The 18,460-nt window shown below is 33.0% G+C and overlaps 1 protein-coding gene and 1 pseudogene across 2 annotated transcripts; both read right to left on the reverse strand.

The window, feature by feature from the left end:
* Positions 1-51: 51 nt before the first annotated feature.
* LOC150032211 (pentatricopeptide repeat-containing protein At4g01570 pseudogene) lies at positions 52-3,091 on the reverse strand (annotated as a pseudogene). Its single transcript, XR_016525055.1, has one exon. The product of XR_016525055.1 is annotated as a pentatricopeptide repeat-containing protein At4g01570 pseudogene (transcript).
* Positions 3,092-6,832: 3,741 nt separating this feature from the next.
* LOC120068005 (uncharacterized) lies at positions 6,833-8,069 on the reverse strand. The gene has a single exon (XM_039019665.2). It carries the CDS (start codon positions 7,845-7,847, stop codon positions 6,936-6,938), a length of 912 nt encoding a protein of 303 aa, XP_038875593.1. The 5' UTR covers positions 7,848-8,069; the 3' UTR covers positions 6,833-6,935.
* Between the last annotated feature and the right edge of the window lie 10,391 nt (positions 8,070-18,460).

The raw sequence follows: 18,460 nt of genomic DNA on the forward strand, positions 1-18,460 counted from the left end.
CTTTTCACATCCAATTAATTGAGACATGTTAAAAATCTCATATAGAAAAGATAAGAAAACTAACCACCACGGAAAATTACTCGATCAAATAAATTAGACCGATTATTAAATACTTTCATTAACAAGCAAATCAGATTCAAAATGCTTACATTGGGAGTGCTGCTCAAGCACAAAGGTCTGGGATCTTGAAACATTTCCTTCACGAATATAACAAATGAAATCGCTTCCCTGCTGCGACACAGAAACGTTGAGAAAGTCGATTCCCTGCTGCGACACAGAAACGTTGAGAAAGTCGATTCTCTTATCTGTTGTCGGAAAAAAGGACCTAGCATCATTCTCAAACCACCTGCAAGCTTTTTCTTTCGTATTGAGAAAGATGCTTCTTCAAAGAAAGCAGGGACCAGACGTTACGGTACTATCAATTAATATGTCCATGCTTCATAGAGCCTAAATTTGGCTAGGAAACCTATGAATGTTTCTTTTGGTTATGGATCTAGAATGCCTAGCAAATCCTTGGTTCTCCATTCTTACAGAAAGACTACCAAATTGTAATAGAATTGAAATATTCAAGAACTGTTTTTGTCACGTATGATTGAAGCTTTTTCATACCTCACTTTCTCAATCTCTCTCCCTAGAAAATCTAAAGTTGTATCTGTAACATGATTCGAGGCACAGCCTGAATCCAACATAATTTTCAGGAATTTGTAAGCATCATTAAACCGACCTGCTTTTCTATGAACTTCAATAAGTGTATTAAAAGTGACAATATCTGGGTTTATCCCACTGTTCCTCATCTGCTCAAAAACCTTATTTACGTCATCCATTTGACCTGCCTTCCCTAGCGCATTAATCAATGTGTTGTACGATATCGAGATAGACCCTGCTCCATTAGCTTTTCCAGAACAGAACTTGCAAGATCCGCTCTACCCATCTTCCCGAGTCCTTGAATTATCACATTATATGTGGCCATATCAGCTGGACATACCTTCTCGTCCATTTCGTTAAATATACCCCATGCCTAGTGAAAGTATCCCTTCTTCACAAATGAACTCAGCATTGAATTGTAGGTATACCTCACCGGGTTGACACCCATATCACTGAAGATCTCAAACAACTTACAAGCTAAGCTCAATTTTCCTTTTTCTAGAAAAATAGACAAAAATGCATTGACCATATTGATATCGAATGAGTTGTCCCCTTTTGCTTGGATTCGTCACCCTTGACTTAGAGAGAATGGTTGCAAAAAATCACCATTAGACTTTGCAAGATCAGCTAAAAGATCTACATGTGGGGATGATGACCAATTGTCAGCATCTGTTTCTTCTGTGTTTTCGATAATATCGTCAACATTAACTTCCGCAGTAGAAGGAACTCTTGAACTAATAATCTCACTCAATTCTTCCTTTGGGGGGAACAAGAATGTGTAGTCTTTTCTTTTATTTTGCTGATATTTGATTGAATCTTCCATGTTAGCCTTCCATTTGAGAACATTGGGGACCAAATCACCTTTTCTAATGTGCTTCATGAGCCTCTCTAACCCTTCCCACTAGCGTTGCTTGTGCATTGCAATTAAAAGAGATGTTACAGTAATAAGATCAACAATGAAGCCTTTCGCTTCCATTTCTTCAACCAATTGTAGTACTTCCTCAAGCAATCTCTCTTCACATAGTTGCAATACAATGATGCTGTAACACCATCCACAAATTGACCCTTTTTCTTCATATCACAGAATAAAGAGTAGCTAGCTTCAACTCTTCCATTCCTAAACAATCCATCAATTAGAATATTGTACGTCCAAGGAGAAGCTCTTATACCTTCTTGCACCATTTTATCAAAAAGTTGACATGCTTCAGTAACTTTTCGAGCCTTAAATAGGCCGTTGAGGAGAGAATTATACACAATGGTATCTGGGATAAATCCATTGTACTCCATTTCATTAAAAATCATGGTTATCACCCATTCGGTAAGATTTACAGCAACCCTGAATTATGATATGGTAGGTGAAGACATCAGGCTCATGGCCTGACCCTTTAAGTTCCTCCCACACAATAAGTGCATCCTTAACCTTCCCTACCAAACAGAGCACGTAAATAAGGCTATTATATGTACACAAATCCAGACCGAACGACTCCAAAACTAAGCTCTTTTGCTTCATTTCTTTGAACAGGGCAAGAGAAGTATCCAGATAACCCCAACATCCAAAAGCATGAATACATATATTATAACCACATACATTAAACTCAAAGGTTCTAATTTCTCTAAGCTTGTAAAAAACCTTTTTAAACTCAACCCTCATGTCTGATTTCCTGAGAGCAACCAACAATTCATTATAAGCAAGTGAATTAGGCAAGAAAGGAAAACTAGTTGCAGCAGTACCTTCTTGCTCTCCATTACTAAAACAATCTAACAGCTTAAAGAATATTGACAAAGCCAAACCCACCTGGTTTTTCCTGAGCAGAGCGATAAGAACAGAGTTGTAGGTGTTGAGATCCAAGCTAGTTCCCAAATCTTCCATATGGTCTAAAATTTCAAGGGCAGCATCGAATTTGCCAGACCTGATAAACGCATCGAGAAGAACCTCGAAAGTGTGGGAATCAACATTGACACCGTCTCGCTTCATGGAGGAGAGTAAAAGGGGAACCTCGTGGAGGTATCTAGAGCGGCAGAGGATATGGAAGATCTGGGAATATGTGGAGGGTGAATGGTTGAAATTGGGGGAGAGAGAACACCATTTGAAGAAATCGAGCTTGTGGGAAGGATGAATAGATCTGGAATGGAGGATTTGGAGAAGGAGAGGCTCTGATATGAGAAGAGAATGGTGTTGGAGGGTTCGAGTACCTGATTTAGAAAGGGTTTTGGTAATGGAAGCCACGAGGAGGAGGTCGGCCAACTAAGAGAGAGTTGAAGTTGCCCTTGATTCCATTGCGAGGAAATCAACTCTTCCATGGCGCATTGCATTGGAATTTCTAATAGAAGATTCAAAAGTCCTCTGAAAGTTGTATAAATTAATCAAGAAGAACAATTGGAAGAGATGCAATTGGGTTCATCTTGGTTGGGGTTTTAGGGTTTTAACATTTCTTTCCCTTTTTATTTAGTTATTTGTACAAATGATCCTTTTACACACGCATTTACTCTTGATGGGACTATTATAGACTTAATTATCTTTAACGAGATACGTTATAAATTACGGTAGTGTAACGTAAACAGAAAGTTAGAATTTATACGTTTGTAAGAGGTGGGTCATTAATTATAAAGGACTCTGGGAATAAGTCATTTGTACAAAAAAAAAAAAAAAAACTACTCAATTATGAGATGGAGGATCGAACCACCGAACTTTAGCGAAGAAGATCATATCAATTATTGTTATTTAATTTAAATCTAAATCACAATACATCTTTTTTTTTTAAAAAATACTATTATTTCTTAATTCAAATATAAATGATTTCTTCTCCATACGATAGTTGTTATAATTGAAAAAAGAATGTCATACCTAGCTTAATTCAACTCCCATGTAAAACTTTAAATTAAATTTGGAAATAAATTTATTTTTGAAATGAAATTGACCAAAAAAACGTATAGAAATTTATTTTTAAATTGACAAAAATAGAGAAGAAATCATTTATTTCCAAAAAAACGTATTAAATGATTTCTTCTCTATTTTGGTTGTTTCTCAAAACTCAAACCTTAGGGTATTTTTGAAGGAGGGAGAAGAGATGGAAGAGAAAGGTGATGATGTTTAGAGAAACAATTTATTTGATTCATATATTAATGGTAGTTATATTTTTTTTCACTTTTTTTTTTTAAAGATTAAGAAATATTAATGTAACTTTTGAAATATAGAATTGAAATAAGGGCTAGTTGCATGAATAGAATTTAAGTCCAAAAAAATAGAATATGTAGTACAAGGATAAAATAATTGCATGTATAGATAAAAAATGGTAAAAGACTAAAAAACTCATGCCTAGCCACCATTTTTTCGCTTCTTCTCGGTTTTCTCAAATTAAAAGCTATCACTGATAGCAGTTATCAATGATGACTACTGATAGGTTCTATCAGCTGCTATCGTTGATAGCTTCTATCAATTGCTATCGATGATAGTTGCTATCAGCGATAGCTTTCAATTTTAGAAAAATTAATACAATCTTGAAATATTAACTTTTAATTTGCTATCAATTATTATTAGCTATCATTGATTCACTTTCATCAATTGGAATCAACGTTGAAATATTACGACTTAAGGCTATCAGTAGCTATCAATGATAGATTTATAAACAGTGTTCAACTTTGAAAGAAGACCAACAACTTTGATTACCATAGTAGTTATCACTAATAATCTTTTATCATGGCTATCACTGATAGCAGCTATCAGTCATTATCACGGATAGACTTTCATCAATTAGAATCAACTTTGAAATATTAACACTTAAGGCTATTAATGATAGATTTCTATAACTGGTTATCACCTTTGAAAGAAACTCGATATATAGATATCACTTAAGTTTTATCACCGATATCACTAACATCACTCATATTGTGGTTATCAGTGATAGCTTCTTTCATTGATAATGTCACTAATAAGATGATATCAATGATCTCACTAATATCATGCTATCATTGATAGTTCTCTATCACTGATAACGTGCTATCAGTGGTAGCTTCTATCACCGATAACGTGTTATCGGATAACTTCTATCATCGATAACATGCTATTAGTATTAGCTCCTATTATTGATAATATGCTATTAGTAGTAGCTTCTATCAATCATAACCACTGAACACCTTTTTGCCCCTTTCTTGTCCTTTCCAAACATTTATAAGTCTCTTTTCTTTTCGATGATAGCTTCTATCACTGATAAACATTCTATTAGTGATAACTTCTAGACATTTCATTTACATTTTAGTTCGAGATTCGACTTTATTAATTAAATTCACTAAGTTGGCTATCAATGATAGATTTCTACAAGTGGCTATTAACTATGAACATATAATCAAAGATTAAGCTATCAATGATAGAAAATATTAGTGGCTATCAATGATAGACTTTCATTTGCTATGTATATTTATTATTTGTTATAATAATCAAACTTGATGATTAACTTGTTGATGTTAAGTCACTTATAAATTGAATACTTTCAAGTCATGCGTATGGAACTTAGCCTCATAATTCTTGTGAAAAAAAGGGGAAGAAGAAAAAATTCAAATAAAGGAAAGAAAAATTTAAAAAATAAGAGAAAGAGAAGGAGCAAAAACTGAAGAAAAAGAAAGAAAATTAAATAGAAAAAAGGAAGCAAAAACTGGAAAAATGAAAGAAAAACTAAAAAAGAAAAAGAAAAAGAAAGAGAAGAAGCAAAAAATCGGAGAAATATAAGAAAATAAAATAATAAAAAAATGATAGGGAAGAAGCAAAAATCGGAGAAATGGATGAAAATAAAAATTTAAAAAAGGAATAAGTAAGAGCTGAAGAAAAAAAAAGGAATAATCAAAAACAGAAGAAAGAAAAGAAAACTAAAAAAAATGAAAAAAAGAAAGGAAAAAAAGAAGGAAATGAAAGAAAATAAAAAAATAAAGGAAAGAAGCAAAAATCGGATAAAGGAAAGAATAAAATAAAAAAAAGAAGAAAGCAAAAACTAAGAAAGAAAATAAAATGAAAAAATGAAAATAGGGAGGGAAAAAGCAAAAATCAAAGAAGTAAAATAAAATAAAAAAATAAAAAAAGTTGTACAACAAAATAAGACAAGAGAGGGCGAAATTGGAAATTAAAAAAAAAATTCAAAGATTGACTAGTCAACTCATCCATATTTGCAAATATTTTAAAAATGTAATATATTTTTAGATTTTTTCTCTTATTTTACTATGCATTGCAAATATCCTTGAAATAAAACACTTACTTTTTTCATCTATATAATAACGATAACATTGTTTTTAACGTTAAAAAAAAAAAAAACTAAGGATATTAACAAAACTTTTGAAATTTTAGAGATATTTTTAAATAAAGTACACAGTTCACAAGTATGTTTTGTAATTTAATCAAGATATAATGCCTAGTAAAGCCAAAAATGTTAAATAAATTTAGGGGTCTATGCACATTTTGCAAAATAAAGACAAAAGTATGACAAATCTAACATAATTAAAAATATTTTGAAGATATAACAAAATCAATTTTTTAAAACCTTAGAATTACTAAATTGTCCCTCACTTAAACCCACATTTAAAGTTCTTCCATTTTGTGCTGGTTGATCACATAATTGTTAATTTATCATCTTTGTACATGTAATCGACTCGCCATGAAAATGTATCCCTCGTAGGTAATAAATTTCTATCAGAATACTAAAGTATGACTTGTCATAGATACATTATATTAACACTCTATTAGTGACTCTATTATTAATAGACTACACACATCCTAATTAAAGTTTATCATCGATAGCCATCTATCATGGAATCAATTCAATCAAGATCCATGTAGTGTGTCAGTAATAGAAGTCTATTATTAATAGACTAGAAAATGGGAATTAAGGAAAATTTAAATATGAGTTTGCCATGTTTAAATGATGTCGATAATATTTGCTATATTTGCAAGAAAAAAAAAATCTTATATCTTTGTGTTTCCTACCAAATTGTCCAATCATAAATTGACTCATGGCAAATTCTTCTTACTCTTTTTTTAAATGTTTTAATTTTTTTTTGTGTATGATGAGAGTGAAATATGTAAAGATTGATGCATCTTAAGATATGAAAATAGTCCAACCACCACACACTAATTCTTCACCAAAACTATAGATAGGATTGGATTGAATTGAAAAGAAGGCCCAAAAAAAAAAACAACAATAAATTCCAAAAAGAAAAGCCTTCAACTTCACATATCAACACAAGAGCTTCAACTTTACATGGCAACCAAACCAACATTCTCTATATACAACAAAAAAACACCATATTTACACTTGATCCAATTGGTTTTGATTCCCCACAGAACACATCAAATGCCATCTCCTCAGCAATTTGATGATATGAACAAACACCAAGCCAAACACACAACCATAAACAACACCTTGCAATTCCCTTCTCTCCACTCCCAAATTTGCACTCAAATAAACACAATCCCATGTTATCAAAACCCAACCCAACCCTTCCAACAGCCATTTCAAAACTACAACTTTTCTCATAACCTTATCCCCTGCCACCCGACACACAATCCTCGTACACAAAACACACACAACCACAAACGTAGTACCCGACCAACCCCTATAAGACACAAATCTACCCCCAACTTCTAATGGGGCATTTCTACAAACACATGATGGGCATTCCCCAGAAAACTCACTCCCAACCAAAGCATCCAAACCTGTGTAATAAGGCAGAATCACAGAGTCCAAATTCAAGCTGGCATGAAGAATCCCAGACATTGTTGAAGCTTCAAAGAACACATATTTAATATCCTTGTCTGCTCCATTGTCAAATGTGAGAGCTGAAATGTAAACCATATGAAGAATTGGAGGACCCATTAAGAAGAGAGGAAAAAGTGTATTAATACGATAGCCTTTGGCTAATACAAACAAAAAAATCGGAAGTGAAAATGGCCCAGATGGTAAAAGGAACTTCTTTGGCTGATCTAAACAAAATTTCCCACGAAATGACATGTCGGCTAGCATGAACAAAAGGGTCGACATGTAGGTGGCTGCTGTGAAGATAAGAACGAGTAAATCAATGGCAGCAGGGTAATCGCCAGGGTAAATGCTGTCACAATAATAATGGAAAGGGCAGGAGAATTTGTCTAAGGTTTCTTCTAATTGCCATCGGGTGCATTTGAAGAAGGTTGAATGGGTGTTTGCGAGAGCTGGATAATGCATTTGGGGATGATTTTTATTGGGTTTTTCTTGTGGGCAATTGATTGAACAGGTGGTGGGTGCGAGTGGAATTTTGGAAATTTGGGCGCTTCTTGTTTTTGCTGTTGTTTATAGAAATATGGGGATGGTTTTGGTGTTAGATGAGATGTTTCCATTGGAAGAGGGAATGGGATGAGGAGTGTTCAACTAATATGCATCTTGCAATGGCTTTGTTTTTTAGTTTCTTCCTTGGAAGAAATAGTCTTATCAATTAATGGTAATTTTGTTGGTGTGTGTAATTAAAATGTTAATATTTATTATTTTTAAAATTCAAATCGTTAAACATTTGTTCAACATAAATTGAGTCATTCGAGGGAAAAAAAACTCCATGTTGATTATCACTAAATTAAGGCAAAAATAATTATAGCTCTTTTTTGTTACTTTATTTATTGCGTGTTTAGAATATTTGTCTTTAAAACGAATGATTAATAATGCAACACCTAGATAAATATTTTTAGTAAGGTAGTAATAATTAAAAGCATATTACTAAAACAAAAATTATAATTAAGACTTAATTGAGTAACTATTTCATTTTTGGTTTTGTGTTACTAAAAATAAATTTATAAATACTCTTTTTACCTTTAAATTTTTCTATTTGTTGTCTATCTTTTTTACCAATGTTTTAAAAATTAATAAGCCAAAATTTTGAAAACTTAATAAATAGTTTTTAAAAATTTGTTTTTGGAACTTGCTAAGAATTCAACTTTTAGAAATATGCAAATTACTCTAAAAAATTAATAGAAAATAGACTTAATTTTTAAAAATAAAAAATAAAAAATAAAATAGTTACCAAATATGGTATAAAATTTTCATTGAATAAATAAATAAATGAGAGAAAGTGTGGGTGGAGAGATGAAGAGAGAGATGCATAAATGAAGCTAGATGAAAAAGTATATGAAAGAAAAATATGTTATAGGAAGAGATTAGTAAAAAAAAAAAAAAAAATTCAAGAAAAATTAGTGATAGAAAGTTTATATAGTGACAAATTTAGTAAGAAAAATGTTATTGTGTTATAAGATTTGAGAAAAATAGGTTTAAGCCAAAAATAATTTTTTCAAAGTACAAATAGAAAGAAGGATTTGAACTATGAATCTTTTGATCCTCAATACATATTAATACTAGTTAAGCAAAGATAATTAATGAGTTCTTCTATTTCTTTTTTTTTCACCTTTTCTTTTTTGACATTTTCAAATTATTTTAAACATAAATATGTGAAAATAAAATTGTTTAAAAATCTAAAACAACTTTCAATAGGACTAAAAGTATGAGTAAATATGACGATCTTTCGACTTTGCAACACGAATAACGATGAATAAAGATATACTCTAAATATGTTTATTCTTAATCTAATAAAGTATAATTAATGATGTCAATTGAGTTATATTAACTTTGATGTTATTTTATTATTTGAATATCAAAATTCGTAAGATAGAAAAGAATGGCTACAATAGTTTTATGTTTGTTGTTATACAATTTATTTTTGTAATGCTAGAGTTTATTAAAATAAACATGATTATTATAAATTTGAAAATTTATTTATAGTGTAAAATGTCATAAAAAGAAGGTAATAAATAATTGGTAATTTTATTGGAGTAAAGGGTGGGTGTGAGATAAATGTGAGGCTTAAGGTTGAGGCAGCTTGTTTCCAAAGGGAAGCTGTTAGGTAAAGAAAAAGTGTTCTTTGCAAAATGTTGATGGAACTCATCATCTGCCCATTTGCTTATGGCTTCTTAACCAACCAAATGGAATTAGTTTTCTGTTGGAAAACAAGGTCAATGGAAATTCATTTCCATCTTTCCCCCTATCACTTTGAACTTGTGCTTAATTATTACACTTGTTAATTAACTCACAAAGCTAAACAATGGAACAAAACTGGCACGATATCAATCAAATGTCACGGTCGTTATTTCTTCAACCGTGCGATACCATGATTCACCTATGTTCATGGTCAGCCTTAAGAGATGCTCAAGTCCCAATTCACTTTTTGTTTTACTCTTTGAAGCTTCATCGGATCTTAGGCGAGGTTATTCCATCCTCAACCGAACTAAACTCATGCGGAACTGAATTTCATTTGGCCGTATACGTCGCCCGTATGTGTATTTTCCTTCATATGCGACTTTAGCCTCAATAACCATTTATTTTATAGTTTAGTGATATATATTTTTTTTATGGGAACAAGACTTGTTCATTGAAATAATGAAACGAGTCTAATGTTCAAAGTACAAGAATTGAAATAAAAATAATCTTAATAAGTAACAATACAATAACAAAACTAGACCAAAACAATACTGAATCAGTCAAACTTGATTAAGAAGATTAAGAATAAATAAATACATTTCAATTTAAACTAATATCTTGAATAGAGTAATCAACAAATAATTTGGATAGAGAACACCAAGAGGATAGTGATCAAAAGTATAATAAAGGTTTAAATCTCATTTTGGTCTATATATTTTAAAGTTTATCCAATACTAGTTTCTGTACTATTAATATTTTTCAAAAGTTACCTTAAAAGTGTTAGTAGATATCAAAATGTTTTCTTTATATAAAAAATCAACGATAAATTAGGATCGGAGACTAGGGATGTTTATGGGTTGGATTGGGTTAGGTTAAAAGACTTTTTAGATCAAACCCAATTGTTCGGGTTGTAAATTTCTTCAACCCAAATAACCCTTATTAAAAAATGAACCCAATCCAACCCAACCATGAAATATTTGGATTGGGTTGGTTCGGGTTAATCGGGTCATTTATTTAAAATTTTGTTCTAAAAAGAAGCAAAATATAAATATGTAAAAATCTAATTTAATTATTTTCATACATTGAATTAAGATTAACTACTCAATTTTAATTTATTTAGTGAAAATTTTCTTTCTAAAGTGCAAAGAAACTACTTTTAAGAGTTGCTGAAGAATAAATTATAAAAAAAATATTGGAATTAAATAAAATTAAAATCAATATATGCATAAGTAGTCCTGTTATAAGTAACAAAAATATATATTTTAAAGTTAATAATAAATTCGGGTTGGTTCGAGTTGGTTTGGGTTATATTAGGTGAACCCATGAACCAACCCAACCCATAAATTTTCATTTATTTGAACCCAACCCAATCCAAATGAGTTGATAACCCAATCCAAATCGCACGGATTGGGTTGAGTTTGTCGGTTTTTTCGAGTCATCGGGTTTTTTGAACACCCCTATCGGAGACTATATTTAAGATTTATTGAAAGTATATATAAACACCTAAATTTCTTCTTTCCTTTTATACGCTCAAGTGGGAAATTAAATTTGGTTGATAAGAGTATTAAAAAAAAAGACTTTATGAGAAAAGAAAGAGATTTCTTTTTTAATATAAATTGGGGTGGTGGATTTGAACCACAAACTTTAAAAGAAAAGAAAGGAAAATTGGAAAGTGAAAGATTAAAATAATAATAATAATAATAATAAACGATTATTAATAATGAAAATTAAATAATTATTTTTTAGATAAATTATAAAAAAAAAATAACAACCTTAAGAATTTATGGTTACTACATACGTGAAGGAAGGGTTAAATACATTTTTGATCCCTAAAGTTTGAAGTTTAGTCTACTTGGTCTCCGAAGTTCCAAAACAGATACTTGCTAAATGTATCTAAATGATCTCTAACTTAAGTTTGAGTTAACGGGATGCTTACTAAACCTTATATTCTGACGTGGACATTAGTTGTAGTCTTGATATAAATAAGTTGTAACAGAAAAGGAAGGTGAGAATTTCATTTTTGTATTATGTGGAATTTCATTTTCATTTCTCTTCCTCTATTCTGCATGTATGAAAGAGAGAGCGTGAAGAATAAGTAAATAATCTGATTGTGTTGTTAAAGTAATTTTGATGAGTTAAATTGATAATATGATGTGTTTCTTTGAGAAGACTACACGGAAGGGTTAGTTCAGGAAGTTGAGGCGTTTTTGGGTGTGTAGGATATATGCATTTAGGTTATATAAAAAGAATTGAAAATTAAAAAGATACATGATGAATTGAACAAGTTATTTACCATGCCCCTAGTCCTTCACATGTTCTAGAATTATTGTTATATACTATAGAGTGTGTTGAATCCTTCAAAATTTTGTATCTATTTCTTCGTAGTTGTCAAGTATAAATAGGACACTCTTAGCTCATTTGAGGGTTCGACAGAAATTTAGATCGAAGAAATTGAGAGAGAACAACTCATCTGTAATTCTTCTTCCTCCTCTTACATTCTTCAAAGTTTAATAAAAGCTGAGTTCCTCTTCAAGTGGATGTAGGAACAATTTTGTTGAACCACTATAAACTGAATGTGATCTTCAATCTTCTTCACTTTCTCCTCTCATTTTCCTCTTTTTGTGTGTTTCGTTTCTGTGATTGTATGAACAGGTTTTGTTCATCAAACTCATACAATTTTCTTTCTTCTTTTGTTGATGAGTGGTTGCCTTCATTGACCACGTACACTCCTTTAAAATCTGAACAAAAGAAATTTGTAATAAGAAAATTGTAACAGTGGTATTAGAGCCTATTTCATTAATCAAACAAAATCTCGTTTGAACAAGAATGGTTGTTGCTAGATTTGAAATTGATAAGTTTGATGGAAAATCAAACTTTGGGTTGTGGAAAGCTAAGATCAGGGCAATCTTGGGCCAGCAAAATGCCATAAAAGCTTAAGAAGACCCAGCAAAACTACTAACCTTGATGATGAAAGAAGATAAGGAAATCTTGGAATCTATTGCCTATGGGACAATCATCCTTTATCTAAGTGATAATGTTCTCAGATAGGTTATTGACGAAAAATCTACTTTCAAGATTTGGAATAAGCTTAGTGATCTATATGTCTCAAAAGATCTGCCTAACAAAATATATTTGGATGAAGGATTTTTTTACATTTAAGATGGATCTGGAAAAACTCTCTCTGAAAATCTTGATGAATCCAAGAGGATAACCTCTGGGTTTAAAAATCTTGGGGAGAAAGTTGGAGAAGAGAACGAAGCCTTTATCCTCCTAAACTCATTGACTGAACCCTACAAGGAAGTCAAAAAAGCTCTTAAGTATGATCAAGACTCCAACACATAAACTATCATTTTAACCATCAGAACCAGAGAAATGGAGCTTTAAAGTTTTAATAAAACCAGTCAGAGTGGGGAAAGGCTGTTTGCTAAAGGCAAATCCAAGAATAAAAAACATCACACAGAAGAGAAGGGTGAAAAGGATAATTCTAAGCCCAAGTATACCTATTGTAAAAAGGATGGTCATTGGATGAAGGATTGCTACTCCCTTAAATGTAAACAGAATGAAAAGAATAAGAAAAACAAATAAAGTGAGCTGTCCACAGGTGAAAACTCCTTTTCTTTCTCTGATGCTCTTACAATGACTGAGAACAGTAATGGCAATGATGGTTCTCATTTCATCTATGATTGGGTCTTGGACTCTAGATGCTCATTCCATATGACTTCCAACAAAGGCTGGTTTTGTACCTATCAAGAGTGGAATGGTGGTAAAGTTTACAATGAAAATCACGACTCTTGTGAGATAGTTGGTATTAGTTTGGTCTCTTTGAAGTTGGAAGATGAGTCCATTAAATTCTTGAGGAATATGAGACATGTTTCAACTTTGAAAAGAAACCTGATTTCAATTGGAATGCTGACACTATAGGTTGTTACTACCAAGGACAAGGTGGAAAGCTACACATTGTTAAAGATTCAAAGGTAGTTCTCACAGGGGAAAAAAGAAATGGAGTATATATTGTAAGGAATGTACAAATGATTTCCATAGCCTGCATTGCAAAAGATAAGTCTCTCAGAAAAGGTGACCTTTAGCATAAGAGATTATCTCATATAAGTGCTAAAGGTCTTCAAGAGCTCTCTAAACAAGGTGTTCTACCAGAAGGCATGGTTGCTCAAATGAAATTTTGTCAGTTCCGTGTAATTAAGAAGGCTAAGAGACATAGTTTTCAAAATTCTAAGCATAGAACATCAGAAAATCTGGCTTATATTCACTCAAACCTCTGGAGGCTAGCTCAAACACCCTCACTTGGAGGAGCAAGGTACTTCTTAACTCTAATTAATTATTATTCAAGGAAAGGTTGGATATTCATACTTAAAACTAAGGACCAAATGTTTCAAAAATTTAAATAGTGGAAAGTTTGCATGAAAAGCAGACATCTAAATCTGTTAAATGTCTTAGAATTGCTAATAGGTTAGACTTTTGCAATGAAGAATTTGATACTTTTTGCAAAAAGGAAGATATTTGAAGAATATAAGCTCAAATATTCAACATTCAAGAACTATTTCACATTTCTTTAACTTTTACAGTATGTTATTGTAACTACTTGTATAAGAAATTAGTATAAATACTCATCATTTACAAATTTTGTAGATACAACATACATAGCTTCAAGAAGAACTTGAAAATCTGTAAAAGAAAGAATCTGTGACTTAGCTTTTAATAAAAAACTCTCTCCATCCCGTGGACGTAGGCTTCAATAAGCCAAACCACGTATATCGTTGTGCATCTCATTCTCTTCTTCCCATCGTCTACTAATAACTGGCAGAAATGCCAGTTATTATAAGCCTTTTATTTAGAATTATGAGGGCTAACAGGTAGAAAACGCAGTGATAATACTTAGAATTTGTGAAAAATTGAGTTTTGCGTTGATAAGCACCTAAAACCTCACTGACCTAATATTATGCGTTATTCCGTGCCAAAGTGTCTATTTTTGTAGCTATCACAGGAATCAAACCCATGCGTTTGTAATAAAAAATCACAGACAAACGCATGCGCTGAAGCCAGGTGACCGCAAAAGACGAACGCAGACAGCAACCTCATGAGTCCAACGAATGGAAGTTGCAGTAATTGCACGCGTCCAATGCATGGAGAATACAGTGAACAAATAGAGATTGTGGCCACGGATTGACAGCCATAATAAAAGATCGCAAGATGGGTAGAACGAGTTGATAACTTCAGCTAAATTCAGCTCGAACGCATACCTTGGGAGTATCAACAAGATAAGACGATGTGACAATGCCCATACCGCGACAAAAGCAGCAGTGAGTCATACCTTCATCATTACAGCTGTCGGCGTCCAAATTCTATAAATAGCCCTTGAGACCTTCATTTTGAGACATCAGAGCTTCTGCCTCAAGGCATAAGTTTGTGATCACAGATGAGAGCTTGAAAGAGATTTCCAGTGAGAATTCTTCATCTCCACAACCCAGATCGAGTGACGATTAGAGCATTCGCCGGTGATAGAGCTCGAGAGAGACATCTCCACCATTCAACCATAGCACAACTGATAGCCTTGAAGTAGAATCCTTCATCTCTCTTCTAATCTCTGTAATGTATTACATTTTAGCTTGAGATGCTAAGATATTTTGTGATCACTGCAAATCTTAATTCCTTCATTACCGTCTTCTTCATCATCTTCATCTCTATCATAGTTTATCTTCAGCGTTTATTTATCAAAGTCAATCACATGCTTAATCGTGTAGCCTAGAGATAGGACGCATGTAGCAACCCACCGAGAGGTGTACGTTGTGCGAGTATAGTGAGTTACTCCTTTTTGCTTGGTGAAAGGCTGTGGCAACGCTTGTCTATGGGATGCTGCATTACTTGTCTATAAGTTAAGTAGTCACGTCTAACTGCCTGAGAAGGTAAGGGATGAAACACACTAAGCAAGGTTCGTATTATTCCTAGAGATAGGCACAATCTTATGATCGACGCAACCATGCACTATAGAGATATAGTCATGCGGCTGACCACCGAGAGGTGTGATGCGTTAGTGCAACGAGCTGGGATTACTAGGGCGATTTAAGATAGTAAACATTACTATGCGTTATTGATTGTTGTGTCTCTACTTATTCTCATTGCAAGTCTTATATTGTTCAATCTGTTTAGTTAGGAGTATGAGTAGTGTGTAAAACATTTAAACCGAGTAGTGTGTAAAACATTTAAACCTTCTTTACTTTATTTTTATTCTTATTCATCGCCTCAAACGCATCACTTCACAAATATTATTGAGTGACGAGTCCCCGTGTTCGACCTTGGATTACCTGAGAAACTTGCGTTTGTGTTATACTTGGTGCAAGCATAAGAAAATTTATGATAGGAATGCATGATCATTGCATGCTAAGATTAACACATCATCATTCCGATGCATGACCTTAGATGCATGGGAGAAAACGCATCAGTTATGTCTAACGCATGATTTTATGTTCAAACCCATCCGTCCTTAAATGATAAAAATAAAACAAAACAAAACGCGTTCCTAAGCTATCCCAACATCTACACGATTGCATGGTTGCTCTACATTTTCTTCTTCCATCGTCTACAGATTGCATGTTTCTTTCATTATTTTCTCAAAGTAGTTGCACAGATCAAATAAGAAGACATTAGGGTTAGAAGAAGTGTAAGGAATTCAAAAGGCAGAGAACGAGAGAACAAGAGAGCAAAAGAGAGAGAAAGAAAATTAATTCTGAATTAATCACCCATCAGAAAAGGTTTTTTTATTTCATTTCCATTAGACAAAGAGCAATGGTTCAAACCACGTGTAAAGCATCAGCTGAAAAATCGTGGGCATTTAATAGCCATGTTTTCTACCAAACCAAAATAATTTTTAGGGCAAAAGAACTAGGCTCACATTTGGATCAGCAAAGAAAGGCCAAACAAGTTTTCATCATCTGGGTTGAATTCAACAAATATAAAGAAGTAGACCCAACAGTATTGTAAGGCATAGAATTGTTAGGTACACACCACAACAAAATGGTGTAGTTGAGAGATTTAACAGAACAATAATGGAGAGGGTAAGAAGTCAACTATCTGATGCTCTCTTGCCTGAAAGATACTGGGTAGAGGCAGCCTCACACACTGTGTACACCCTAAATAGGTGTCTTCACCACTCCTTTGATTTCTCAACCCCAGTAGAAAAGTGGTCAGGTAAGCCTTCCTAGCTAAATCACTTAAAAGTCTTTGGGTGTATGGGATTTGTGCATCAAAATCAGGGAAGTTAAAGACTAGGTTTAAGTGTATGTTTATGGGATTTACAGAAGGTGTTAAAGGGTATAGATTATGGCACCTAGTGGAGAAAAATGCATTCATAGTAGAGATATCATCTTCAGAGAAGATGAGATGTTTAACTCTTAGAATCCTCAATTTGAAGACACATCCCAAAAGAAGGCTCAAGTTGAGCTGGAGCATTACTCAACATCATATAGGAGTAGTGCCCCTACCATAAGTGATGATACTTCTCAAGAAGCATCACAAACCTTAAATGAAGAAGAGTCTGATGAAGAGCAAATGAACCCCGACAACACTCACTTGCAAGGGATAGACCAAGGAGACAATGTTAAAAATAGAGAATAGAGAAGAGAAGAACAACAAGATTACGTGGAAACCCTAGTGTAGGGAGAAAAACCACGATATAAAGTCTTTCCTTATTTATTTTTAAAACTAATACACTAAATACACAGGGACATACTGTATAAATAGATAGTAGGAAACCCTAGGGGTCTTACACAATTACATAAATGCCCCTAGGTTAAAAACCCTATTTCCAACACTCCCCCTGAAGTTGGTGCATAGATATCAACAAGCCCCAACTTGCTTACACAATAATTAAAATTTTATCTCAATAACCCTTTTGTAAGTACATCAACAACTTGTTGATTCGAAGGAATATAAGGGATGCATATGTTTCCACTGTCCAACCTCTTCTTAATGTAGTGTCTGTCTATCTCCACGTGTTTAGTTCTATCATGTTGAACTGAGCTGTTTGCAATACTGATGGCAGCTTTATTATCACAAAATAATTTCATTGAAAGCTCATTATCTTGCTGGAGATCTGATAATACTTTCTTCAACCAGATTTCTTCACAAATCCCTCGACTCATGGCTCGATACTCTGCCTTAGCACTACTTCTAGCAACAACTCCTTGTTTTTTACTTCTCCAGGTGACTAGATTTTCCCAGAAAAACGTACAAGATCTAGACATAGATCTTCTATCAACAACAGACCCTGCCAAGTCAGAATCAGTGTAAGCTTCAACAGATCGTTTATCAATTTTCTTGAACATTAGACCTTTACCAAGAGTTCCTTTAAGATACCGAAGAATACGTTCAACTGCTATCATATGATCCTTACAAGGAGTTTGCATGAACTGACTCACAACACTTATTGCATAAGAAATATCTAGTCTTGTGTGAGACAAGTATATCAACTTCCCAACTAACCGCTGATATCTTTATTTATTAACAGGAATTCCATCATTCTTATTACCGATTTTCACATTGTATTCTACTGCCGTGTCAACAGGTTTACATCCAATCATACCTGTTTCCTTTAGCAAGTCCAGTGTATATTTTCATTGAGAAACTAATGTATCCTTTTTTGAGCGAGCCACTTTCATTCCCAGAAAGTATCTTAGCTTCCCGAGGTCTTTAATTTCAAACTCTCTAGCCATCTCTGTTTTTAGTCTTGTGACTTCTACATCATCATCCCTAGATAAAACAATGTCATCAACATAGACAATAAGAACAACTATTTTCCCTGATGTTGATCTTCTTATAAAAAGAGTGTG

This window comes from Benincasa hispida, chromosome 12 (assembly GCF_027475165.1).
Source record: "Benincasa hispida cultivar pf3 chromosome 12, pf3_genome.v1.1, whole genome shotgun sequence".
Taxonomy (NCBI): Eukaryota; Viridiplantae; Streptophyta; class Magnoliopsida; order Cucurbitales; family Cucurbitaceae; genus Benincasa; species Benincasa hispida.

What these genes read in the sequence shown, in the direction of transcription:
- LOC120068005 (XM_039019665.2), bottom strand. Translation starts at nt 7,847, where the DNA reads ATGCATTATCCAGCTCTCGCAAACACCCATTCAACCTTCTTCAAATGC.